General features: G+C 54.9%; 1 protein-coding gene across 2 annotated transcripts in view; it reads left to right on the plus strand.

Moving 5' to 3' along the window:
- The window catches only part of RAB11FIP4 (RAB11 family interacting protein 4), a 39,395-nt gene extending 14,551 nt beyond the window's left edge, over window positions 1-24,844 (plus strand). The window contains exons 2-14 of one of the 2 annotated variants that reach the window (XM_055577193.1): window positions 11,445-11,671; window positions 13,412-13,606; window positions 14,124-14,258; window positions 14,820-14,855; window positions 16,297-16,396; window positions 16,666-16,769; window positions 17,798-17,938; window positions 19,809-19,890; window positions 20,396-20,533; window positions 20,625-20,783; window positions 21,845-21,988; window positions 22,424-22,555; window positions 23,046-24,844. In XM_055577193.1, coding sequence (XP_055433168.1) covers window positions 11,445-11,671; window positions 13,412-13,606; window positions 14,124-14,258; window positions 14,820-14,855; window positions 16,297-16,396; window positions 16,666-16,769; window positions 17,798-17,938; window positions 19,809-19,890; window positions 20,396-20,533; window positions 20,625-20,783; window positions 21,845-21,988; window positions 22,424-22,555; window positions 23,046-23,162 — 1,710 coding nt within the window. In that variant the 3' untranslated portion in view covers window positions 23,163-24,844. The remainder of the gene's footprint in view (window positions 1-11,444; window positions 11,672-13,411; window positions 13,607-14,123; window positions 14,259-14,819; window positions 14,856-16,296; window positions 16,397-16,665; window positions 16,770-17,797; window positions 17,939-19,808; window positions 19,891-20,395; window positions 20,534-20,624; window positions 20,784-21,844; window positions 21,989-22,423; window positions 22,556-23,045) is intronic. The other variant, XM_055577194.1, reaches the window with a different exon arrangement.
- The last annotated feature ends 1,976 nt before the right edge of the window (window positions 24,845-26,820 follow it).

The following is a 26,820-nucleotide window of genomic DNA, read 5'->3' on the forward strand; positions in this document are numbered from 1 at the left end:
GTTTGATCCCTGCATTAAGATGACAGCAGCCTGTTTTCTCTGTAGTAGTGATACTAGGGGTGCGGTGGGGACTTCAGCAATCTGTAGGGTGATTCCTTGATGTCGTGCAAGTGTCCAAATCTTCATCAACCTTTGGTCTAACGGTTTTATTCTACAGCTGTTGGGTGTAATGTTCTGTTTGTGTCAGGGCAAACTTGTGTTCGCATCTTCTGCCTCCCTTGTAATTCTCTTGTTTGCGTGCTCTGTCATTTACTGAGAGAGAGGAGTTAAAATCTCCAGCTTGTTGTTCTAAGGTTTGCTTTGTATTTTGTGGCATTGTTTGTTTGGTCAAGCCCCACAGCTTGTGGGGTCTTAATTCTCCGACCAGGATTGAAGCCTGGGCCCGGCAGTGAAAGCGCTGACTCCTAACCACTGGACCGCCAGAGAATCCCGGTAGGCCTTGTGTATTTTGAAACGATTTTTTTTTATGATGTTTTTATGTTTTTAGATGCATAAATGCTTAGGAGTGTTACATCTTGTTAAATGATTTGTATTGTTTTTTAATGTCCTCTATCTCTTGCCTTAAAGTGTGTTTTGGTATTAATATAGCCCCTTCAACTTTTGGTTGGTGTTCGTGCGGTCTATTTTCTACCCATCCGTGTCCTTACATTTAAATGTGTCTCTTATAAATGCCATGCAGTTGTTTTTTTAATCTAATCTGACAATATTTGTCTTTTTAAACATTTTATTCTTGGCTGTGGTGGATCTTCATTGCTGCTTGGGCTTTTCTCTAGCTGTGGAGAGCGGGGGCTACTCTCCAGTTGCACTGTGCAGGCTTCTCATCGCAGTGACCTCTCGTTGCAGAGCACAGGCTTAGTAGTTGGGGTGCACAGCCTTGGTTGCTCTGAGACATGTGAGATCTTCCCGGACCAGGGATCGAACCCGTATCTCCTACACTGGCAGGCGGATTCTTCACTACTGAGCCCACAGGGAAGCCCCAATATTTGTCTTTCAATAGGATAGTTTGTTCCATGTTATTTAATAAATTACTGATATGATTGAACTCTTGATATCTGATTCTCTTTTCCTCCCATTTTCCTGAATCCTTTCAGGATGACTTACGTGTTTCCCTATTCCATTTTTTTTCTCCGTTAGATTTTTAGCAGCAAATTTTTCTTTTTCTTTTTTAACGAATACATTTTGACATGCTCAAATGTGTTCTTGGAATGGAAGTGGGGACAGAGGGCTCAGAATGTCTCCTGGATGGGGGGATGGTGAGAGGTGTTCCAGGGGGGCCCAGGGTCTGACCCCTTGCCCAAAGAGCCAGATCTCACTGGCCCTTCCCATAGTCCAGCAGGACTTGAGTGCCACATATGTCCTCAGATTGTCCCTCTGTGGACACCCAGAGCCCAGGTGCCAGCTGAGCCCTGCACTCCGCCGTGAGCTCGGGCAGCGACGTCTCCTTGTCATCAGCCTCCTGGGAAGTCATCCTGATCCAAGGGGTGGAGGGTGAACTTGGACCCAGGGGAGCTGGTTGGAAGATCTGAATGGACCCAGACTGGTCTCCAGCTCTCATGCCAGCACAGCGAGGTCCCGCAGCCTTTGGAGCAGACAGGACACACGGGTCAGCTGGACAAAACATGCCTGACTGGTGCCTGGGTGGTCACTGCCAGGATCTGCCTCAGACACCCCTGCCTGCCACTAACTCTTAATACTTCCAGGCCCTCTGCTCTGCTGCCCTTCAGGGAATTCACCCACCTCTCGTCTTGGTTTGGCTGCCGGAGGGACCCTCGGGCATCCTTCACTTCTAAAGTTTTCCTGGGGGCTATGTCATGCCCCCAACCCCTTCTGGTGCACTCATGGGACACTACTTTATCAGCAGCGTGTGTTGGAGGGAGGGTGGAGAGATCGGGCCGAGACACAACTCAAGAGCTGAAATTAAAACACTGAGTAAAAGGCAGCGTGGGCTTCCACACCACTTCCATCGTGGCGGTGTGTGCAATAGCGGACCGCCTCATCTGGCCACCTTGGCTTTATGTAAATGTGAGTTCTTAAGAAACATGAGCACAGCTTTCTCTTCCGTTCGTTACCAGCCTGAGACTCCACAGCTGATGGGGGCCAGATCCAGGACTGAGCCAAGTCTGCCTGAGAGCCTCCGTCCCCACATCTGCAAAATGGTCTGGTTTAATACCTCCCTCCAGAGGGTGATGTGAGAAGCAAACCTTGTTTGTATTTTTCACTTGAGACTAATAAAAAGCTCCTGAAGAAACCCAGTTGTCACTATGGTCCTGCTTCTAGGAGCTGCGGATCCACTTTATGGTGGAAGTAGTCTGGCAGGTGGGGCTTCCCAGGTGGCTCAGTGGTAAAGAGTCCACCTGCGATGCAGGAGACGCCGGTTTGATCCCTGGGTCGGGAAGATCCCCTGGAGAAGGAAATGGCAAGCCACTCCAGTATTCTTGCTCAGAAAATCCCGAGCAAGAGGAGCCTGGAGCCTGGACAGAGCCAGGACAGAGGAGCCTGGTGGGCTACAGTCCATGGGGTCGCAAAGAATCAGTCATGACTTAGCGACTAAACAAGTGTGGCAGGTGGGGGCGTCTACTCTGAGATCCACTCCCAGAGGCTCCTGGGGGGAGCCCAGTTGAGGGGTGATCTTGAGCTGCCGGTGGCACCCTCCCTAAAGTGAGGGTTCAGGAGGTGGACCCCGCAGCCCCTGGCTGGGAGGAGACAGCTTGAAAGCTGCTTTGGCTGCCCCACTGGCCCCTCTCTGGGAGGGGGGTTAACTAGAGGAGACTCTGCTGTAGCCCTGGGGCTGGAAACATGGAGTCTGTCTGTCTGCCTGGTGTAACCACCCCATCAGAGCACAAAGCTTGATCTCCAGAGCTTTGATCTCACAGTATGAGATCAGTCCCCAGGGCTGGCTGAGATGGGTGATAACCTGTAACAGTTCGGTGACCGGGAGCTCCCACTTTATCTTTGGCTCTAATGGGGACAAGTGTATCTGAGTAAGGGTTGTTTTTGTTCAGAAGGCAAGGCTAAGGCACCAACCTCTCTGTGTGGACACTTTAAATCCCCCTTATTCCCACCCTCGCTCCTTGGCTGGCACCCAGGCACGCCCCTTGCTAAACCAGAATCTTGCATCAGCTACTGATGAGCACCAGCCACCTGCAGAGCCAGGCCTGGCTTCAGGGCAGGAGTTGTAGCCACAAACGGGTCAGGGACTACCTGCATTGCTGCTAATGGCGGCTGCCAGCATCTCTGCGTGATGAGAGCGGCTGAGCCGCAGTGGCAAGGAGGGGACCCCTGCCCAGGTGACCCCGTCCCTCCCCCGTGCACCTGGGGCGCTGACACCAACAAGTTAGCTCCTTAACCTGAATTTTCTGCCGCCTGCGGGAAAGACCCAGAGACCCTGACCCGGCCTGTCACTGTTCCTTGGCGCTTGGCCGGCTGGGAGGGTGAGGAGAGATTCAGGCCCCTGCCCAGCCCTCCAAGCCCGCTTCAGCCTCGCCCAGACAGCAAGCTGGCCTCTCCCCCACACTGTGCTAGGTTTGTGTCCATCTCTCCCCACATACCTTCCCTGCAGGGGTTCCACGTGTGCCCACTGGTGCCTAGCAGCAGGGGAAGCTGGGATGTGCCCACCCAAGCTATTTTTACCCGGCCCTGTCCCCACAGAGCTGTTTTCTGGCTGCGAGTTGCTGCCTGGGGAGCAGAGCCATTGCCAGGGCTGGGGGTGGACAGCCGGAGCTGCGAGCCTCGCGGACTCCCTTGCCCAGGCAGCATCTCACCCTCACACTTATTAAAGGGTGTGACTAGTGTGCAGAGAGAGCTTCCAAGACAGTGGGCAGAAGGTGACCTGGTGGGAGACAAGAGGCACCTGTTTGGAGAGCAGCCTTGGTACTCGGGAAAGCCTGGCTCCCAGAAGCTGGACCCAGTGTGCTGTGGGAGTCAGAGGGGAAGGTTTGTGGGGACTGGAGTGGGGCCACTAGGCCAGCAGGCACCCCAACTGCCTTCTCCCAATACAGTGAAGACAATAATAGATTTTTTGAAGACGTTCTGCTTAGAAAGGGCCTCCCTGGTGGCTCAGATGGTATAGAATCTGCCTACTATGCAGGAGACCCAGGTTCAATCACTGGGCTGGGAAGATCCCCTGGAGAAGGGAATGGCAACCTGCTCTGGTATTTTTGCCTGGAGAATCCCATGGACAGAGGAGTCTGGTGGGCTGCGGTCCATAGGGTTGCAAAGGGTCAGACATGACTGAGCGACTGACACTATAGTTAGGCCTCGGCTTAAAATAGGTACCAACTCATGTAATCCTAAGTGTTAACCCCATTCCATGGGTGAGGAAACCGAGAAGTTGAATAACCTGAGAGCCCAGAGATACTTCAGTGGTGGGGCAGGGATCTGAGCCGGTCAGGCTGCTTTCAGAGTTTGCTCCTCACGCCGCCCTGTCCCTCTTTGCTGTGTTTCTGGCAGAGGTGCAAGGCATTGTTCTAGATGCTTCACGGCAGTCTTGCCAGGTAGGTGTGTCCACCCCTGTCTTTAGATGAAGCTCAGAGATTGAACAGCTGGGTCACGGGCACCAGCGGCCGTGCTGGGGTCGGTACTCGGGGCTCTCGTGCTGGGCTCTTCCCAGCGATCCATCCGCACCTCGGTTTGGGTGCACTTGTCAGTCACCTGTGCTGTGCTCTCTGATGCTGACTGGGGGGGTTCAGGTGTAGAAGTCCTCATGTTTATCCCCTTAGGGTCTTCCCCTTTCCTGGGGAATGTGGAAATGGGGTCACCTGGAGTCTTCCGGCTGCCAGGAAAATGGGCTGGGATGCTAAGTTGCTTCACTTGTATTCGACTCTTTATGACCCTATGGATAGTAGCCCACCAGGCTCTTCTGTTCATGGAATTCTCAAGGCAAGAGTGCTGGAGTGGGTTGCCATTTCCTTCTCCAGAGGATCTTCCGAAGCCAGGAATGGAACACAAGTCTCCTGCATTGGCAGGTGGATTTTTTACCACTGAGCCACCTGGGAAGCTCCTTGGGCTGGGATGGGGAGGGCCAAAGACAGTCACCCATTTGGGGCCCTCCACACCCCCTCAGAACATGGACAGTGGAGCATTGTTGGCCACTCCAAGGCTTGGAAGGGCCCCACCAGTCCTGAGGCTTGGCCTTCTCCTCAGCCATTGAATTCAGCTCATGCCAGCTTCCTACAGAGGAAGAGGTGACTTGGGGCCTGCTGGTGGGTGAAGGCTGCTCCTGAGATTGGAGGGGGGGTCACCACGGGCAGACTGTGTGCCTCTGGGCTCCCACTTCGAGCTGAGGCCAGCAGCATCCCGCCCCAGCCCGGAACGGGGGCAGGGGGAGCAGATGCTGCTGCTGCAGACCTGCCCTGCCAGAGCAGCTGGTGGGCACCTGTTTGCTCAGCCTTGGACCTCAGAACTCTCCAGAAACCCTAGTCCCTTAAGGACGGCATACCTCCTGGCCTCTGGTCTGTCCTAGATCTGGCTGACAAGCCGGGGACCCATGGGCTGTAGGGACAGCTCGGCTCCTGCAACACACAGCCCCTAAGAAGGGGCAGAAATGGTGTTGAGTGGCTCATGTAATTGACTGAAAGCTGTACTAAGTGAAAAACAGAATGGCTGTGATGTGTTCACCCTCATGATCACGTGTCTGACCGGGCACCAAGGCCCCTCAGTATCAGGAGAGCATCAGAACACACATTGTTAGCCTGGAAAAAGAGCAAGATTCGGACTTCAGAGTCCATGTGTCTACTCAGCGAGTGTCGTTTTCACACCATTGTAAAGTCAAAAAATCATAGGTCGAGCCATAACAAGTCAGGGACTGTCTGTCTGCCCTAGAAATGGTTTCGAAGTTACAATTAAAATTTCCACTTGCCTTGAGCAACAGTTGTGGGCTGAACGAAGAGGTGTTGCCATAGGGAGAGCAGCCATTTTCTGAAAGAAAAGGCTGGTGTGTTGAGAGGGTGTGCACATGTGTGTGTAGTGGGGGGTGCGGGGTTGAGGGTCCCGGACGTGGTGTGCCTGGAGCCCGGCTCCAGGTCTCAGTGGGGGCGTCTGTGGCCGGGGCATTCCAGGCAGCCCCTCCCGCTCCGATCTCCTGTGTGTGTCGATGAACGAGAGGAATCTTCATCCTAACCTCCTCTCCCCGAGCTCTCCCAGGGCTGTTGTGTGTGTGTGAGACAAGATGCTTTGTCAAGGGTGAAGGGCCCAGCAGCTGTGGACCCTGCTCAATCAAAGAGTAAAACCATGCCCAGGAGGTGGGGGTTGAGTTGGGGAGGGGCCCCCGTGGGGCGTCTGACCCCTCTGCTGCCCCTGCCCCGCCTGTGGCTGAGACAGCCCACTCCAGGCCACCCTTTCCCCCCTGAGCAGGACCTTGGGCCAGGTGCCCGGAGTGTGGACATGTCTCCATGGGACCTCAGGTGAGAGGGAGCCATTGGTCCCCACCTGCTTCCTGTGAGCTGGGTGTCGGGACAGAGTGCCTGGCTGAAATTCAGCCTCCAGCGAGGCAAACATGAGTTGGCCAGAGACCAAGCCAGATGCTTGTGCACAGATGCTGGTCTCCACGAGGCCACCTGCCTGCCTCTGGGAGCCGGTTGGGTGGCAGCCTCCAGGGGACGCCTGCTGACACGCTTCCAGGGGAAAGGCGTGGGCATGGGTGACTCACAGTCTGACCCCAGCACTCCCAGTGGTGCCCATGTGGCCCCAGGCCAGGCAGCGGTGGAAGGAGACCTGGCCTTCGGGGCCGTGAAGATGGGGAGAAACACCCACTTGCAGAGTGACCAGGCCCCCTCTCGTGAGCCACAGAGCCGGGACTCCCAGCCAGCGCTGCCGTGTCTGGGAGGGTGAAAGCCTGCGGGTGGGTGGACAGAGCACACACCTTACTCCTCCATAGCCCAGCTCTCCCTGGAGGACCCCTCCAGGCAGCCTTGCGCCAACCCGGAGATGCCCTGCTGGGGGGCACGCAGGGGTGGCATGTGGAAGTTGCAGCATTAGGCGGAGCCCCCAGGCTTCACAGTTAGTAACGTGCCCCTGTCTTGTGCCTCTTCATGGTCACCATGGGGTCTGAAAACCCATGAAGCGTGGGTTGCATCAGGGATAAATAGAACCAAGCGAGCGGTGGTCAGAGGCAGGTGGGGGTTCTTTGCCCACCGGCCGGGGGACTTCTGACAGGTTACTCTCTGAGCCTTGACTTCCTCGTTAGTAAAATGGGGATGGGAATCTGTGTCTCAAAGGGTTGTAAAGCCTAAATGAGATTATGCATGAACTCTTAACTCGGTCTCCAGAATTGATGAGTGGTCGGTCTGTGAATGGTGGGTTTTCTTTGTTCCTACGGAGACACAGCTTCGGGCTTGCTGACCAGAGCTTGCTTAGGACATAAGATCTGATAAGGTTTGGAGCCCTGTGGGGTTGGATTATGACATCGAGTCAGACACAGCTTAGTGACCGAACAACAGCAAAGGTGGAAAGGGCCACGTGAATACTAGGGGTGAGTTTAATTACACAGCCCCTCGGCCTCCACAGTCAGGGGTGGCTGGCTGCCTGATGCTGGCTTTATTGGTCCATCTGGTGCTCAGCCCAAGTCACGGCACAGGCAGGAGGCAGGCTCATTAATCACCATCTATTCTTAGCCCCAGCACGTCTTGGTGGGGACAGACCCCAGGAGGGCTGCCTGCTTACCAGCCGACACAGCCACGCTGCTCGCTCACCACCTTCCTTGGATGTCTCTGATCCTGTTGTTGTCTGAGATGCCCCGAGGCTTTTCACAGCCCTGTTTCTGTTACCCTTCCTGTTGTCCTGGGGCTGGAGAAAGCACCTCTGACCAGGGCTCTGCCAACCCTAGCTGAGAAGCAGGCCGAAGAACCTGGGGGGTAGTTGACATCTCGGCTGGGAGCAGGTGGAGGCATCCTTAGGGGCAAAGGATCCTTAGGGGTTCCTACCTCCTTAGGGGCAAAGCAGCCTTGAAAAATGATTTGCAGAAAGCTGCCTCTCAGACTAGGGTAAATGCTGAATAAACCCAGAGCTCTTCTCAGACGGTTTTGGCAAAAGGTTTGGGCAGATCTTTATGGTGTGCTGGCATTGTGCCGGGCAGTGTGTGAGGACCCTGGGGACCGGCCCAAAGCTCAGATTTGAGAGACCTAGAATTCGTGCTCCCCAGCGTGTCTGTGGTTGGATAGCCTCACCGATTCAATGAACGTGCACTTGGGTGAACTCTGGGAGATGGTGAGGGCCAGAGAGAGGCCTGGCATGCTGCAGTCCATGGGGTCCCAAAGAGTCGGACACAACTTAGCGACTGGACGGCAAGAGCAGTAAGGTGGCTGTGGCAGGGCCGCGACAGACTCGTGGCCGGGGGTTATCCATCAAGGTCCTGCTGGGAACAGGGATCCCGTAGGATTCCATTGCCATTCTCAGCTTACGGAGAGGCCAGAACTGGAGTTCAGAGACAATATTTGACATGCCCAGAATCAAGGCGTTGGGGGACAGAGGGGGGGCCGACCCTCATGCTCTGCTGATGTCCCTGTAGCATGTTGCATCAAACTCTGCTAGGTCATTGTCATTGTCACTGGGGCTGTGCCCTTATCAGATCAGATCAGTCGCTCAGTCGTGTCCGACTCTTTGCGACCCCATGAATCGCAGCACGCCAGGCCTCCTTGTCCATCACCATCTCCCGGAGTTCACTGAGACTCACGTCCATCGAGTCAGTGATGCCATCCAGCCATCTCATCCTCTGTCGTCCCCTTCTCCTCCTGCCCCCAATCCCTCCCAGCATCAGAGTCTTTTCCAATGAGTCAACTCTTCACGTGAGGTGGCCAAAGTACTGGAGTTTCAGCTTTAGCATCATTCCTTCCCAAGAAATCCCAGGGCTGATCTCCTTCAGAATGGACTGGTTGGAGCTCCTTGCAGTCCAAGGGACTCTCAAGAGTCTTCTCCAACACCACAGTTCAAAGCATCAATTCTTCGGCGCTCAGCCTTCTTCACAGTCCAACTCTCACATCCATACATGACCACAGGAAAAACCATAGCCTTGACTAGACGGACCTTTGTTGGCAAAGTAATATCTCTGCTTTTGAATATGCTATCTAGGTTGGTCATAACTTTCCTTCCAAGGAGTAAGCGTCTTTTAATTTCATGGCTGCAGTCACCATCTGTAGTGATTTTGGAGCCCAGAAAAATAAAGTCTGACACTGTTTCCACTGTTTCCCCATCTATTTCCCATGAAGTGGTGGGACTGGATGCCATGATCTTTGTTTTCTGAATGTTGAGCTTTAAGCCAACTTTTTCACTCTCCACTTTCACTTTCATCAAGAGGCTTTTGAGTTCCTCTTCACTTTCTGCCATAAGGGTGGTATCATCTGCATATCTGAGGTTATTGATATTTCTCCCGGCAATCTTGATTCCAGTTTGTGTTTCTTCCAGTCCAGCATTTCTCATGATGTACTCTGCATAGAAGTTAAATAATCAGGGTGACAATATACAGCCTTGACGTACTCCTTGTCCTATTTGGAACCAGTCTGTTGTTCCATGTCCAGTTCTAACTCTTGCTTCCTGACCTGCATACAAATTTCTCAAGAGGCAGATCAGGTGGTCTGGTATTCCCATCTCTTTCAGAATTTTCCACAGTTTATTGTGATCCACACAGTCAAAGGCTTTGGCATAGTCAAGAAAGCAGAAATTGATGTTTTTCTGGAACTCTCTTGCTTTTTCCATGATCCAGCGGATGTTGGCAATTTGAACTCTGGTTCCTCTGCCTTTTCTGAAACCAGCTTGAACATCAGGAAGTTCACAGTTCACATATTGCTGAAGCCTGGCCTGGAGAATTTTGAGCATTACTTTACTAGCGTGTGAGATGAGTGCAATTGTGCGGTAGTTTGAGCATTCTTTGGCATTGCGTTTCTTTGGGATTAGAATGAAAACTGACCTTTTCCAGTCCTGTGGCCACTGCTGAGTTTTCCAAATTTGCTGGCATATTGAGTGCAGCACTTTCACAGCATCATCTTTCAGGATTTGGAACAGCTCAACTGGAATTCCATCACCTCCACTAGCTTTGTTCGTAGTGATGCTTTCTAAGGCCCACTTGACTTCACATTCCAGAATGTCTGGCTCTAGGTGAGTGATCACACCATTGTGATTATCTGGGTCGTGAAGATCTTTTTTGTACAGTTCTTCTGTGTATTCTTGCCATCTCTTCTTAATACCTTCTGCTTCTGTTAGGTGCATACCATTTCTGTCCTTTATCAAGCTCATCTTTGCATGAAATGTTCCTTTGGTATCTCTGATTTTCTTGAAGAGATCCCTAGTCTTTCCCATTCTGTTGTTTTCCTCTATTTCTTTGCATTGATCGCTGAAGAAGGCTTTCTTATCTCTTCTTGCTATTCTTTGGAACTCTTCATTTAGATGTTTATATCTTTTCTTTTCTCCTTTGCTTTTCGGTTCTTTTCTTTTCACAGCTATTTGTAAGGCCTCCCCAGACAGCCATTTTGCTTTTTTGCATTTCTTTTCTATGGGAATGATCTTGATCCCTGTCTCCTGTACAATGTTACGAACCTCAGTCCATCGTTCATCAGGCACTCTATCTATCAGATCTAGGCCCTTAAATCTATTTCTCACTTCCACTGTATAATCATAAGGGATTTGATTTAGGTCATACCTGAATGGTCCAGTGGTTTTCCCTACTTTCTTCAATTTAAGTCTGAATTTGGCAATAAGGAGTTCATGGTCTGAGCCACAGTCAGCTCCTGGTCTTGTTTTTGCTGACTGTATAGAGCTTCTCCATCTTTGGCTGCAAAGAATATAATCAATCTGATTTCGGTGTTGACCATCTGGTGATGTCCATGTATAGAGTTTTCTCTTGTGTTGTTGGAAGAGGGTGTTTGTTATGACCAGTGCATTTTCTTGGCAAAACTCTGTTAGTCTTTGCCCTGCTTCATTCCATATTCCAAGGCCAAATTTGCCTGTCACTCCAGGTGCTTCTTGACTTCCTACTTTTGCATTGCAGTCCCCTGTAATGAAAAGGACATCTTTTTTGGGTATGTGTTCTAAAAGGTCTTGTAGGTCTTCATAGAACCGTTCAACTTCAGCTTCTTCAGTGTTACTGGTTGGGGCATAGACTTGGATTACTGTGATTGAATGGTTTGCCTTGGAAACAAACAGAGATCATTCTGTCGTTTTGGCTTCCTATCCAGACTTTGGGATGGAGACCCTGCCGAGCGGGGTCTGGACCATGCAACTGGCCTGGCTGTGGCCCTTTTCCATGGACAGCAGTCCCAGAGGTTCCCACCCCTCACTGGGCTTGCTTAAGAGGCCCCCAAGACAAATCACGTGCCAGGGTCTCATACCCGAGGTCTTGGGGTCTCTGGCTCCCTGGCACCACCTGCTAGTCCCCTCCTGGCGTCCCTGGCGTCTGAGGAGCAGTGCTGAGCCCCAGAAGCCAGGCTCACTCACGCTGTCCCTTCTGTCTTCCCCAGGGCAGCGAGGTGCCAGACCCCACCTTTGCTGATGGCGAGCTCCTGCCCACAGAGCCAGACTTCTTTCCCGAGGATGAGGATGAGGCCATGACGCTGGCCCCGCCCGAGGGCCCCCAGGAGTCGGACATGGAGGGCCCCGTGGAGAGCACTCGGAGCCTGGAGGGACCGGTCGGAATTCCTGCCGAGAAGGATGCGGGTCTAGGAGGCCTGTTCCTGCCCGAGGACAAGTGAGTTAAGACTGCTTGGAGCTTCAGGCATCAGGAGAAGGTGATGAGCATGTGATGATCAGCCCAGAGATTTGGAAAAGGAAGCAAGGGCTTCCAGTATCCATTGACCAAACAAAATTATCAGCTTTTTTCATCATTTGCACCTTTCAAAGAAAAGGCAATTTCATATGTTCTGGCCTAATGTATTTTCTCAGTTCAGGTATTCTCAAACCCCAGTGGCTCTAGAAGTCACAGTCTTCAAGGGAGGAGATGCCTTTGGAGTTGTTCATCCGTGTTGCATCCTGGGAATGGTCCATCCACTGTGCTTGTGACCACAGCCCATGGACAGCCGGTCATGGGGACCACAGACCCTTCGATCTATTGGCTAATCATTTGCTACCCGATCATTCCCATTTTCTGGGACCAGTCACCAGGAGGCAGCCAGCAGTGGGTGCCAAGAGTTTTAGTAAAATTTATACAAGAACAAAGTGAGGAATATGACGGATGCAACCCCAGGCGCTAAGGAACCGGAGGGCAGATAAATAAGTAAATAAATCAGATAGGGTGGGGGTACCAAAAGACTTGATCTTTGTCACCCTATCATTAAGGCTGTGCTACCTGGATCACTGGTTCCCAGTTTTGAGTGCGGAGTCTTAGAGGGTGGAGAGATCCTGGTTAATGAGCAACTACCGCCCCGTGACTCAGGGAAGATACACTTTGCCAGGTGATGGGTTAGCTGTACTTCTTTGTTCTTAGGTTGCAGAGCAGGTGCAGCCAGCCCCTGACGCTGCCCCAGGCCCCCCCTGGGTCACCTGTGAGAGACCCAGGGTCTCTGACCCGTGATCTGTGGCGTCAGGCTTCTCTGGACAAGAATTCCTCCCTATAAACATAGGAGACGCATCCTGCCTAGTAACTCATTGTTTATTTTAAAACCTCATTCGTTGTTGGAACATACACACTTACACAGCTTGAAAAAGGGAGAATGAAGGGCAGGTAACTCACTTTACTGATGGTGCCACCCCCCACACCCCAAGCCCGATTGCCATTTAAATATTTTCATTTCCTGCTTTCCTCCTTCTGTGTAGACTCATCGCATGCTTAGACTTATTATGCCTAAAATTTTACATCTTTTGTTTCATTCTTAGTTTTAATTTTGTGTGTGTGTGCTCAGTCATGTCCGACTCTTTTCCGCCTCATGGACTGTAACCATGCCAGGCTCCTCTGTCCATGGAATTTTCCAGGCAAGAATACTGGAGTGGGTTGCAGGTGGATTCCTTACCACTTAGTGCTACCTGGGAAAACTTAAAAAAAATGTTTTTAAGTTTAGCTTTTAGTTTTAATTTAAAAAAACTTTTTTTAATTAAAAAAGCTTTGAGTTTTAATTTTTCCACATTATTGCCAATTTTTTTTTTTTTTTTTCACAAACCCTTCCACAACAGTTTGAGAGTCTGCAGTTTGTGTGATCATTTCATTTACTGATATGTGCTATCACTTAATAGCCGTTTCAGTGTCGCTTCAATAAGCCATTGAGTTGTAAGCAGTGTTTTGCTTCCCTGTGGAAACGTCGATTTGAACATCTCTGGAGCAGAAACTTTTTCTGTGATGAGATGTTTCCCTTAGGATACGCTCCCCAGAGTGTACTTAACCGGGTCAGGAAGGACAGGCTTCGTCGTCAGGGTCCTGGTGTCCTGGCCTGTCTGTCCCCCATGGACTGTGGCACCCCCCCTGCCCCCCGTTCGCAGCTGGCCCTTGTCCACTCAGGTCCCTGGGCCACCCTCCATCCGTGACCACGTCAGACCTCTCCACGCACTCCACCACCTCGCTCATCAGCAATGAGGAGCAGTTTGAGGACTACGGGGAGGCGGATGACGTGGACTGTGCCCCCAGCAGCCCCTGCCCGGACGACGAGACCAGGACCAACGTCTACTCGGACCTGGGGTCGTCAGTGTCCTCCAGGTGGCCCCTCGGTCTACAGCGGCCTTTGGGATCCAGGAAAAGTGGCAGAACCAATCCTGCCTCATCCCGGGGGTGGTTCGGCAGGCAGAGGCGTGAACTAACTGGGCTCTGCTCCTGTAGATGGGCGGGAACTGCCTTTGAATCCTGATTGGGGCTGGGGGTTGGGGGTCTGGAATTCCTCCTTCCTTCTATCTTGGGAAAGAAACCAAATTAACCAGCCTGAGGGGCCGCAGATGCCAAGTGACATGTTGATACCTTCCCACGCAGCTGAGTCATTGCTTACTCTGACGTTAACTGTCAGTTTCCTCCTCTGTGAAATGGGTACAACTCGTTGGCTTCCTGTCTTTGAGAGCACTGGAGGAGGGAGCTCTACTGTTCTAGTTCCACTCCCCACCCCCAAACACACACACACACAGGGCTCACAGGTTTCAGAGAACCTAGTAATAAGCTCGGCGGGATGGGGCACCAAACTGGACAGCGGCTCTGAAGGTGAACCTTTTTCCTTCTTATGACCCAGCGCGGGGCAGACGCCTCGAAAGATGCGGCATGCATACAACAGCGAGCTGCTGGATGTTTACTGCTCTCAGTGCTGCAAGAAAATCAACCTGCTTAACGACCTGGAAGCCCGGCTAAAAAACCTGAAGGCCAATAGGTGAGGCCCCAGAGACCAGTGTAGGGGTCAGGGTGGGGGCGGACCCGGGGAAGAAGCATCGGGGTGGGGGCCCCCTCTCTCTCCTGGTCAGTGACTGGGGGCCCCCACTCTCTCCTGGACAGTGACTGGGGGTCTCCACCCTCTCCTGGTCGGTGACTAGGGGCCTCATTCTCTCCTGGTCAGTGACTGGGGGCCCCCACTCTCTCCTGGCCAGTGATTGGGGGCCCCCACCCTCTCCTGGTCGGTAACTAGGGGCCCCATTCTCTCCTGGTCAGTGACTGGGGCCCCCACTCTCTCCTGGCCAGTGATTGGGGGTCCCCACCCTCTCCTGGTCGGTGACTAGGGGCCCCATTCTCTCCTGGCTGGTGGTCGGGGGCCCCATTCTCTCCTGGCCGGTGATCGGGAGCAGTTCTGAGGGCCAAGCTGATGTGTAAATTCCCTTCAGTGGGCAGAAAAAAGCCTCGCCTGCATCTGTGTATCCTGTGGCCAGGGCAGAGGAAGCAGTGGGCTAGAGGCCCCTCTGTTCAATGGACTTTTCTCTTTCTCTGTCTCTCTGTGTAGCCCCAATCGAAAGATCTCCAGCACAGCCTTTGGACGGTAAGGCACCCCCCTTGGGGTGTGTATGTGTGTGTTAGTCACTCAGTCGTGTCCAACTCTTGTGACCCCATGGACTGTAGCCCACCAGGCTCCTCTGTCCATCGGATTCTCCATGTAAGAATAGTAGAATGGGTTGCCACGCCCTCCTCCAGGGCATCTTCCTGGCCCTGGAATCGAACCCGGGTCTCCTGCGTTTCAGGCAGATTCTTTACCATCTGAGCAGGGTAGCTCGCATTGAATGCTGTCCTCTTGCACTACACTCCTGCTGCCAGGGTGGCCAACTCTGTGCCAGCAACTCAGACCCAGCTAGTGCCCCACATGTGGCTGGACGCACGGAGGGGATGAGGTGTCCCAGGGCAATGCAGGCAGCAAAAGATCCACTTCCAGGAAAGAAGGGCTGGGCTCCTCCCTGGCCTATCTAGTGTCCCTCCTGGCAGGGTTCAGCCTCTCTGAACCCGCAGCTGCCCCTGCCTCTAGCAGGCACCCCAGGGGTGCCCTGAAAGACACAGTCCGCCCCACACTCCATGTGCTTCCCTGTGCTCTGGAGCAGGCGGCTCTACCAGCAGAGGCCCTGGGCTTTCCGCTGACAGAGATGGGGCATGAAGGTCTCCCCTGGAGCTGGTCCCTCTGCTCCTGGGCCCACCATGTCCCGCACCGGCTCTCCTGCAGACTTGCCCAGGTCCACACCTGGGGCCCTGGGAGCTGCAGCAAGGGTCCAGGCACTGAGGTGGGGCAGCCTCTTGGCTGAGACCCCAGCTGCTGCCTGGCACGGAGTAGGAGGTGGGGGCTGCTGGGGAGCAGCAGGGGTTTTTGCCTCAGGTAAGGGGTCACCTGGACAGCCGTAGCCCCTTTTCAGTTCTACCCACTAGCCCATGGTCCTGCACATCCTGGATGGGTTTCCATCCCCCTACCCATGCCTGGGTCCCCAGCGACATAGCAGGAGCCAGCCTGGTTGGGGGGCTGGGTGGTCTCAGGGAGCCCAGGCCCTCATCCTGGATTGTGGTGCCCAGCCGCCTCACTGGGGTGGTTCCCAGGTGGAAGGGGCTCAGGAGGTGGGGCTGGGGGAGGGTGCCTCCACTAGCTGGGGTCCCACGTCACCTCTTAGCTGGACCCCCCAGTGAGCACAGGGAGTGGGAGGAAAGTCCCTGATGGACTGACCACGTCTGCCGGGGCTCAGGAGGGCCATCGCAGCTTCTCTGCTGTCCTCTGGGCAGAGCGATCTCTTGAGGTCAGGGGTCAGGCCACTCTGCTCCCTGACTGAGGGAGGGCGGCCTCCTTGGGGGGTTCCTGGTACTCTCCCAGCGGTCTGGGGTGCTCCCCTAGCCCATAGGCTGAGTCTGAACCCCAGTCTCCCCAAGGCCCCTGCAGCCAGACAGGCCTTCCCCTCCCCACCCGCAGCTCATGCACAGACATGCATTTCCCCCCCACCCCGCACCCCCAGGCAGCTCATGCACAGCAGCAACTTTAGCAGCAGCAACGGCAGCACCGAGGACCTGTTCCGGGACAGCATCGACTCCTGTGACAACGACATCACAGAGAAGGTGCACCAGGGCGGGCGTGGGCAGACGGGACTCGCCGCGCGTGCCCCCTGGGGTGGGGTTAGGGTGTTCTGAGCTACTGCCTGGGGACATGGGAGACCCAGGAGTTGGGGGTGGGCAGCCCCGCTCACCTGGACACATCCACCCCACCCCCACCCCCAACATGACTCCTCTTCACACACCATCAGTGGGGGTCCTGTCCTCAGTCCCACCATCATTGGGTTCGCTGTGCCGTGGACTCAAAGGTTTTCTCCGCCACCCCTTTATGGTAGGTGAGCTTCCTGGAAAAAAAGGTGACAGAGCTGGAGAACGACAGCCTGACCAACGGGGACCTGAAGAGCAAGCTGAAGCAGGAGAATACACAGCTGGTGCACAGGTCAGGCCGGCCTCGGCTGCGACGGCCCCGGGGGAGGTCGGGGCGGGGGTGACCTGCATGTCCGTCTAGCTCTGAGGGTCTGTGACCTGTCAGCGCCTTGCTGTGGGCCCTGCCCGTGTTGGGCGCCCAGGAGGACAGGTCTTTGGGGGACAGGGAGACAGGCAGAGCTTGACCTCAGCCCTCCAGGTCTGCAGCCCCAGCTCGGGTCAAAAGTAGAAGTTGGGACCCATTTCCTGTCTGTCCTGCAACAAGGAGAGCCTGGCTCCGTTCCAGAGGACGAGCTTTACAGAGGGAGAGACTGGTGGGAGTCAGGGGCTCACACCTGCCACCTGTTGGAGGGGTCCAGGCATTGCTGCACCCTCCCTCCGACAGAGGCCCACTGAACACAACTTGAAGAAGTGGTGCGTGTAGAGTATAACCCTCTTGACACTTGGTAAACTGATCCCCACCCAGGGTCTGGTCCTCAACCTTGGAGGGTTCAAAGATGGGTCCTCTTGTGCAGCCCGGAGGGTCAGCCTCACAGAGGGTCGTGTCCCGAAGTGGTACACTGTCCAGGCCACCAGTCACAGGGTTAGAAGGTCCACAGGGGTGCCAGGCCTTCCCCAGCTCTGGCGTGCTCACCACCAGGCAGGACGTGCCTATGTTTGCGGTCAAGGTGCCCAGTGAGCTGAACTGTTGATCAGAGGCATCCTGGCCTGGAAGGGAGGGAGTGAAAAGAGGAGGCGAGGCCTCCGGGCTGTTTGATCCGGCTGCGGTGAGGCCAGCCCTCTCCGTGCCACCCTGGGAGACCCGCTTCTCCCCTCTGGACCGACTGCCAGCACCGCCCCTCGGTGGTGTGTGTGGCGGGCCCGCCTCTCCTTAGCTGCTGCGGGATCCCCTGTTCATCTGTCAGTAGAGCTGCCGGCCCACAGTTGGGGTCGGTGATGTGGGGTCCGGGGTTCCCGGCCTAGGTCACAGCCTAGGTTGAGGGGAGGACAGTGAGGCCACAAGAGCTGGCCCTGCACTGGGGCCCACGCGGCTCTCCACAGGGTGCACGAGCTGGAGGAGATGGTGAAGGATCAGGAGACCACGGCCGAGCAGGCCCTGGAGGAGGAGGCGAGGCGCCACCGCGAAGCCTACAGCAAGCTGGAGCGCGAGCGCAGCACGGAGATCGAGCTGCTCACCACCAGGTGGGTCCTGCTGAGGCCTCTGTGGGCAGACGCGGTCCCATTATTTAGATGGGAAAACTGAGCCCACGGGGAGGCCTCCAGTCCTAACAGTTCTCCTTTTGATACCTGAACACCTGGGTGTGTTCTCTAGGAAGCAGGTAAAAGAATGTTCAAAGTAACATTTTTCATAGCAGATCGAAATGGAAGTGATGTTTTATCTATCAGGTAGAGAATAGGTTAAGGAAATATGCACACACACAGGTCTTGCCCTGAGTCCTGGGCTGGGTCTGCTGCCCAGGCTTGGAGCGCCCCCTGCTGTTGGGTTCTCCCCACCCCGACCCGGGCGCCCTGACCCGGGGATGCTGGGGCAGAGGCTGCGCAGGGCTGCCCCTCGGCCTCGGCCACAGCTGTTTGCACGGGAGGCAGGCAGGGGAGGACGACCTGGGGCCCTGGCGTGGTCACCCACTAGCTCCAGCACGTTGGACGTCCTCTGTCTCTTCCTGGGCCTCAGTATCCATCCATCAGCCTCCCTGTAGAGTGAGCAGGAAGGCAGACGGGCTGCGGCACAGCTGAACACTGCACGTAGGTGGGGGCTCTGAGGATGTCCAAGGCCCTCCCCCCTGACCCAGGCCAGAGGCCCTCCTGGGCCCCTGACACAGTGGATGGCTGCCCCCCTTCTCCTCAGGCCCCTTGCTGTCCCAGGCTCTGAGCTGAGCCTTGGAGAGTCTGCCCGGCCCAGCCTGGGGTGGGAGGTGGTCTCTCACCTTGCACCTCACGAACGGCAGGGTCAAGCTGGCCCAAAGGGGACTGGGCGGGCCAAACCTCCATGCAATCAGAAACACCCCCCACACACACACAATTTCCCTTAATTGTCCACTCATGTTCTAGAAGCTGTTGTTTTGCACCTGTTTCTTAATGAGCCTGGTCCCTCATTCAGCATCACGTCCTCTGCCTGTTTCTGACAGCCGGGCATTTGGCTGGCTGAGAGGTGGCTGGGATGCAGGTGGGAGAAGATGGTGGGTTTGGGGCCAGGGCGAGGCCAGAGCCCAGGAAGCCGGCCCTTGTGGGAGCCGTCCCGGAACCCTGCCCTTTACCTGACCCCAGGGGCCGCTGTTCCCTCGGGTGCTCTGTGCCTCTCATGAGGGCCTCCTCTGAGGCAGCTGGGGGGCAGGTCTGAGTTCCCCTCAAGCCCTGGAGAGGGTTTTTTTTCTCCTGGGGAGCCCAGAGGACAGTTGGGGCCAAGAAGCCCTCCATCCAAGGAGGATGTGACAGTGGGAAGGAGAGGGAACCCCCTACTGGGAATGGCGCAGCACCATCCCAGGGCCACTGGCTGATGGTCCAGCTCACCGGCCCCTCTTCTTGGATCACGTAAAACCGACCTGGACACCCCCTTGTGAACACTAACACAGAGGGTTAGACGGTCAGAACCACTGCCCATGGGCGTCAGAGAACACGCGAAGGGAAGAGCCCCAAGGGAGAACGAAAACCAAGTATGGTGCGTTCGTTGCCTTCAAGCTGTGGATCCTCACAGGAGGGCCCCGCCATGGACACCACAGGAAGACTGTCCATTTAGCAGAAAAATACCACTGCTGCCTCTTCCCCCCACAGGGTGTTTCAGGCCCTAAGCATGTATGTACAAAGAGCCCCGTGCTCTTCTGCATTCCCAAGTGAGTTTTTCCTTTTATTCAAAGATGATGATAATTCAGGATCTTTATCATTTTGCCTTGGATGACAGGGAGCTCAAAGCCATACCAGCATTTGGAACAATTCATATTCTCTCTTTCTCTCTCATTTTCTGATATCTTCTTCCTCTAGGGAGCTGAGAATTGCTACAAACTGTCAGATTGTGAGATAATCTCCATGTCTGACATTCTTGTCCTCCTTTCCCCAGGGTGCAGCAATTAGAGGAAGAAAACACCGAGCTTAGAACAACGGTGACTCGGCTCAAGTCACAAACAGAGAAGCTGGATGAGGTGAGCGTTAGGTCCAGGCATTGCTCAGACTTGGATCTTGAGCTGAATCCACAGAGAGGCCATGTTGGCTGTCTCTGGCCTTTTAGTTTCTAGTTTCTGAAATACTCATTGCCCTAGCCAAAAAAAAAAAAAAGAAGGGAACAAAATACAAATAGTTTGTCTTTGCATATTTCTAATTTTCCAAATGTTATATAGTGACTACGTTTTTCTTTATTATGGGGGAAAATAAGAAGAAGAAAGAGGCCAGATTCTGTTTGGACTTCTACCTTCTATTCAAATCCATCTGGCATCATTGAAGGACTGTGGAGACCTGAGGCTTTTCTTGCTGCAGCTCTAGAATTAGGGGTCTAGCTGCTTCTTTAATTCATGCCTCGGAGGGCTCTGTCCAGCGGGTTGGTCTGATTGCCCAGTTGTCGAGGTGGCTGCCCCAGGCCCCCAGCGAAGCCCCCCAGGGCGCAGTGGACCCCCTGGGAACTCTCCCCCGTCCCCCTCTCCCTGGCTGCAGGAGCGGCAGCGCATGTCCGACCGGCTGGAGGACACCAGCCTGCGGCTCAAGGATGAGATGGACCTGTACAAGCGCATGATGGACAAGCTGCGGCACAACCGCCTTGAGTTCCAGAAGGAGCGGGAGGCGACGCAGGAGGTGGGTCGGCGGGCTCCAGGGTGCCCCACCCTACCCCACCCCACCACCCCCCGTATCCATGCTCCTGCCAACCAGCCTCCTTCCCCCACAGCTCATTGAAGACTTGCGGAAGGAGCTGGAGCACCTGCAGATGTACAAGCTGGACTGCGAGCGGCCGGGCAGGGGCCGCAGCTCATCCTCCAGCCTCGGCGAGTTCAACGCCAGGGCCCGAGAGGTCGAGTTGGAACACGAGGTCAAGCGGCTCAAGCAGGTAGGCCCTGGGAGCCCCCGTCCCAGGGGATGAGGTGTCCGGGTCCCCTCGGGGTGCGTCTCCTATGCGGGGCTGAGCGTTGGAGCGCCTCTTTCCCCCTTGTAACTGCCTGCTCCTCCCGACACCTTGATCATCAGGCCCGCTCGGCCCCGTCTCACATTCAGGCGAGGTGGGTGGAAACCCCAGGGTCGGTCTTTGCTCAGCATCTGTGATGGGAAACAGACACCAGTCTTCTGTCCTGGGCATGTGGGAGAAGGAGACCTCACCCAGCTGCACATCAGTGTCTCCCACCCTGAGCTCAAGAGTCCATTTCAGAGGGTTCCTGGACACTCTCCTGTGACTGAGGAGCCCTTGGGGGTGGGGTAAGCAGGATCAGGAGGGGCAGTGACCCAGCGGGGGCCTGAGGGTGCTCAGAGACCCTGCAGAATAAATTACCCCTGTGGGATGGCTCCTGGAGGTTCCCGTCCCATAGCAGAAACCCCAGCCCTTCTCAGCCACAAGGGGGCGCCTGGGGTCCCAGATGTGAGCAGGTAGGAGCCTTGCAAAAAGCTAGAGCATGGGGCTGGTCACCCGGGTCTGGGCAGGATGGTACTGGGCCGGCTGCACACAGGAGCCGAGGGGACCCTGGAAAGAACTCCCCAGAGCAGGATTTCTGAGCCTGACTTCAGGAGGAGCCAAGGAGATGAGCTGACCTGCCACCCCAGGGACCCAGAGCATCACTTTCCCTCACCAAGGGCCAGTGTTGGAAAAGGAGCCACTGAGTGGGCGGTGTCCTCCGGGGCCCCTCTTCTGGCTCACCCACCCCCAGGGAAGAAGGGGTGGTCTGGAGCCATGCTCCTCTCTGGAAACCTGGCTCCCTGAGCAGGGCTATAACTTCTCCTCAGGATCCCAAACCCCCTCAGGACCCAGCCCTCCTCGCCCTGGAACCCAGCAGAGGCCAGGTCATCTGTGGGTGTCCTGAACTGGCCAGTGACATACACCCTGGGGGGTGGTCAGGAGGCCATGGATGCAGAGAAGTGGGTCCCGCTGGGAGTCAGAGTTGCCTGTGTCCCCCTCCGCAGGAGAATCACAAGCTGCGAGATCAGAATGATGACTTGAATGGGCAAATCTTGAGCCTCAGCCTCTACGAAGCCAAGAACCTCTTTGCCACCCAGACCAAAGCCCAGTCCCTGGCAGCGGAAATAGACACAGCCTCTCGTGATGAGGTAACATGCCCACACGCTCTCGCCGTGGAGCCTGGCCCCTCGCCCGTGAGTCCTGACCCAGGGCAGGAAAAGCAGGGCAGGGCCTAGCCCCCTGGGAGTCCCCATCTGCAGTGACCCCGAGTGATGCAGAGGTCAAAGTGAGGCAGAGCAGTGAGAGGAGGAGCCTGCAGGCGGAGATAAACCTGCTCCGATTTCCTGTATGTGGTGGGAGGAGAGTGGGGTTGGGAGCAGAGCGGAGTTTGAGTTCGTTCGGTCAGGAATGTGCCGGAATGGCCCGTTGAAGTCATTGGTGTGCGATCCAGGGGAGGCCGGATGTCCCCTGGACCCAAGCCAGCAGGAGAAGGATATTAGCATTTTGGGGGGCACCTGCTTGCAGTATGTCTTCATTTAATCTTTTGAGAACGCGAAGGCTTTCTAAACACTTCCATGTCACAGATCGGGAGACCAGGATCACCCAAGATCACCCAGCTTATGGAGAGAGAGGAACCCAGGTCCCTAGCACCAAAGCCCACTCTTTCTGCCCCACTGGGGTATGGTTATGAAAGATCAGGCCTCCGAGATACCCAGGTTAGATTTCAACACGAGTCACCGAACCCCTTTACTCTGTGCTGGGGATACACAGCCAGGAGCTGGCCCTGGCCTTGAGGAGTGCCCACATGAGCCGGGCACCAGCCTCCAGCCTGCAGGCAGAGGCACATCCCATGGACACGGCAGGAGTCGACCTGGAGAAGGACAGCGGCAGGACTGGGGGTGGCGAGAGGAAGCAGCAGGCGGTCTTAGGGTTTTGGGACATTGGGTGTCACTCCTGATTATAAATGCTTCTGGCCAGCATTCTCTGCCTTTATCAAAAACATCACACACATCTGGGCCCCCCCAACGGGCCAATGATCCAGGCCTCTCTGGGGGTGTGGCCTGCGCCTCTGCACCTTCCCCCCTGCCCGGATGTGACACCGGAGACTGGTGCCCGGGCTCCAAGGCTGGTTTTGTTGGGACACTGGCTCTGCCCACACCCCGGCCCCCCGCCTGGCCTCTGACCTTGCTTTCTCGTTCCCTCCAGCTCATGGAAGCCCTCAAGGAACAGGAGGAGATCAACTTCCGGCTGAGGCAGTACATGGACAAGATCATCCTCGCCATCCTGGACCACAACCCCTCCATCCTTGAGATCAAACACTGAGACGAGGGTGGCTGGCTGCAGAGCAGCCGCAGGACTCCCAGCCCCCAGGATTCAGGGGCAGAACCCCGCCCGAGGATGCGGCCCGGGCCGGGCCTCCCACGCACATTGTAAATGTGTCTCTGGCCACCGCTGTGTAATGTGTACTGGTGTGTATGTGGGGAGGCCGTGCACACAGCAGAGCGTGAGCCTGGGCAGCAGCCGTGGCGCCATCTGCGCCGTCAGCTGTCCTTGTGTTTTGCGGTCCCTTTGCGAGGGGCAGAGGGTCGTGGAGGTGGGCGGGGGCGAGGTCAGCCGTTAGGAGTTACTGTAATGACGAGAGCTAGGGGAAGCTTGCATTTCAGATACTGGACAAAATGATTCTACCTCTGGGGACAAGGATTGAAAAGCATTCTAGTACGACAGGCTCTTTGACCCCCATCCCTGTTTCCCCCTGGGAGCGGGGGCAAAGTGATGACCCCTTCCAGGAGCTTGAATGCCTCACCAACCTCTTCGGCCACCTTTCAGGCCCAGGTGCTTGAGTTCGGAGAGAAGGAAGGAGGTGGTGGGGGAGGACGTGTCGGGGGTCCTCACAAGCCCTTCCTGCAGCCAGCAGCCCCCTGTGCAGCTTGTGCACGGTGTATCCAAAGGACTCAGGCCTGCAGAGGAGCTGGAGGTGCGGGGGTTGGGGATGGGGGCAGCCGTCATCCTGAGGGTTCTTGGCACTTTGAGAGTTCTCCGTAAACCTGCCCATCCCTGCTCACCTACCTCTCCTTTTCTGTCTTGGTTTTGTTTTTTAAGACCATGAAAAACAAGCGGCATTCACTTGGATATACATGAAGGATTCAAAGAAAAGGGAACGGGGTGGGGACAGTCTAGGGCACGCGTTGACATTGGGCAGCCAAAGACACGATCACTTCCCTGTCAGCCTCCTTTCCGGGGGCTGCCTTGTAGGAGAGAGGCGTGGATGGACCCTCTCGACAGCTCCCAAGGGCTGGGAGGGGGCCTTGCTCACCTGTCCCTGGTCACAGCCTTAGGTTTGGGTTTTCAGAATCTATGCTCTGGGTTTGGCTCTGCCGGACAGTGAGGCCCCTCTGTCCCAGCCTCTAGAAACACGCCTGTATTCGGGTCTCAGCTGTGCTGGTGTGAGAGACAGTCGGGGAAGCTGCAGGGAAATCTTAGTCTTCCATGCTGGTGGTGGTGGTTGGTGGGTTAGTCTCTCGGTTGTGTCCAATTCCTTGCAACCCCAAGGACTCCAGCCACCAGGCTCCTCTGTCCATGGGGTTCTCCAGGCAAGATACTGGAGTGGGTTGCTATTTCCTCCTCCAGGGCATCTTCCTGACCCAGGGATCAAATCCACGCCTCCTGCCTCTGCAGGCAGATTCTTTTACCACTGAGCCACCTGGGAAGCCCAGTTAACAGACTTTAAGGGAACAAAAAGGTCAAAAGACATAGCTGTGACCAGGCCATGGCTATACTTGAACCGCAACAGAAATAATAAGTTAGTGCGGACTCCCAGTTCTGTTTCAAAGGTAAAGATCCGCCTGGTGACACAGTGGAAACACCCTCTGATCTTTCATGTGATCTTTTGTTCTAGGCGGCTGGGAGCAGATATGGTACTTTTCTTTGAGTTTTCCAGTTTGTCTCAATTTTGTGTGGCTTGTGAACCGTATCCTTAATCCAAATACAGATAAATGCGCATGGTCTTACTTCCAACATCCTCCCCCCTCCACCCGCCACTGCCGTTTGTTTCCTTCAGCACTTCTCCTATGAAAGAGAAGGTTTGGGCATGTTGGGGACACGTGTGTGCAGAGGAGAGAGGGCTGGGAGGGTGAGCAGGGACCTGGGGACTCGGGTGTGTTCCCAGTGACAGAGCAGGGCTGCGGCCAAGACTGGTCTTCATCCCGTTCCAGTCACTCGCATTGGATTTTGTGACTTCTGTTTAAGCATGTGCATGGATCTGATCCCAGGACTTTGGGGCCACCCGCACCAAGAAGACGAGGATGGGGGGTGGGGCATCAGTCTCCTGGGAGTCTCGACCCCGCAGGACGCTGGTCTCTTTGGGGCCCCCAGGGGTCTAAGCAGAAGCGGCAGTGGAAGGAAGGGATGGGGAGTGGGTCTCTTGAGAATTTGCTAAGAGGAAGGAATGGCATGAATGAAGACCGGAAAGCTGATGATTCACGCTGCGGTTTCGGTCTGGGTTTTATATGAGAAGGCATCCTGCAGAGAGGCCAGCCGGATCCGGGTCCTGGCCTGTGGGGGTGGGGCTCGCCCTGGGGGAGGAGCATTTTAGGGCTGACCGTGTATATGCTCTTTAGCTGCACTGATGTGGAATTCCAGGGGAGGCCGCAGAGGCCTGAGTTTATAACAGAGTCAGAATGTGGCATGGAGTCTCCACCCAGGGGAAAGTGGGTGGAGAAAGCTGTCAGCCTGAAGGGGGCTCCACGGGAGCAGACTCCCCCAGGAAGCTCTGGTCGGAAAGCCTCCTCCGGACCTGGTCTGAGAACCGGGCTGACTTTAAATTGAGGCTGAGTTCCATTTAACACATGCCCCAAGTTAAATCCAACCTTCTTCAACCATAATACATCCAATAGGCTTGTTCAGATCCTGTAGCTTTTTAGCCTGAGAGGGGGCGATGCCACAGGGGTTCCAAGCCACAGCCCCTGTGCGGGTTCTAGATCGGGGTCCCGGTGGGCAGAGCCTGCTCCCCCTGTATTTTCTCCTTGTTTCCTGGTTGAAGGTTGTGCTTTTATCTCTCGGTGGTGTGGGGCTGCTGGAGAATATACAGGATGCCCTGTGAAATGTGAATTTCAGGCAAAACAAATAATTTTCAGTAGGTGTTCCATACAATACTTGGGATCTATGCAGTGACTTGTCTGCAGGTTTTAGAGGTGGTTTCGGGGTGAGGGGAGGGGGTTCTGCTGCAGGCTCACATTTGACATGACCCTGGGCGGTCCTCACATTTAATCAGAGCCCCAGCAAAATTTGTTGAACCAGCAAGTCAGTGTCTAAACACAAATTAACTTTGAATTGCCAGAGTTAGATAAGTTATTTTAAATTTGCAGATTCTTTGAGAATTGTCAAAGAGAAATTATCCTTTATCTGTAAACTCCTAATCTATTTCTGACCTGTTAAAAACACAGAGTTTGACAACCTCCCAAAGTACCCAAACCTGAAATAGTAATAGTGATTCTCAACTTGGGCTGTGCATTGGAATCACTGGGGAGATTTTTTTAAATGCTGCTGCCTGGGCCTCCAGAGATTTGGATTCAGTTGGTGTGGGTATGGCCCAGGCACCTAACTGTTTAGAGAGCTCCCCAAGTGATGGTAATGTGCAGCCAAGGTTGCAACTTCTAGGAAGCGGTTGGCCAGAGGCAGAGAAAACCTCTGCTGGGCTTGTTAACCTAGGTGCTAGGTAAAATTGAATTCCCTTGCTGAGACGGTGGCTTTTCCTTTAATGATGTCATATGGTGAGACGTTAGCAGACGCCCTCACACCCACAAGGGGAGGCCAGATGCCTTCAGGAATGGGTAGATCCAGCTGTTCTCAGGAGCCTGGAAAGTGAAAGTTGCTCAGTCATATCGATTCTTTGGGACCCCATGGACTATACAGTCCATGGAATTCTCCCCTTCTCCAGGGGATCTTCCCAACCCAGAGACTGAACCCAGGTCTCCCACATTGC

Source organism: Bubalus kerabau, chromosome 4 (assembly GCF_029407905.1).
Source record: "Bubalus kerabau isolate K-KA32 ecotype Philippines breed swamp buffalo chromosome 4, PCC_UOA_SB_1v2, whole genome shotgun sequence".
NCBI lineage: Eukaryota > Metazoa > Chordata > Mammalia > Artiodactyla > Bovidae > Bubalus > Bubalus kerabau.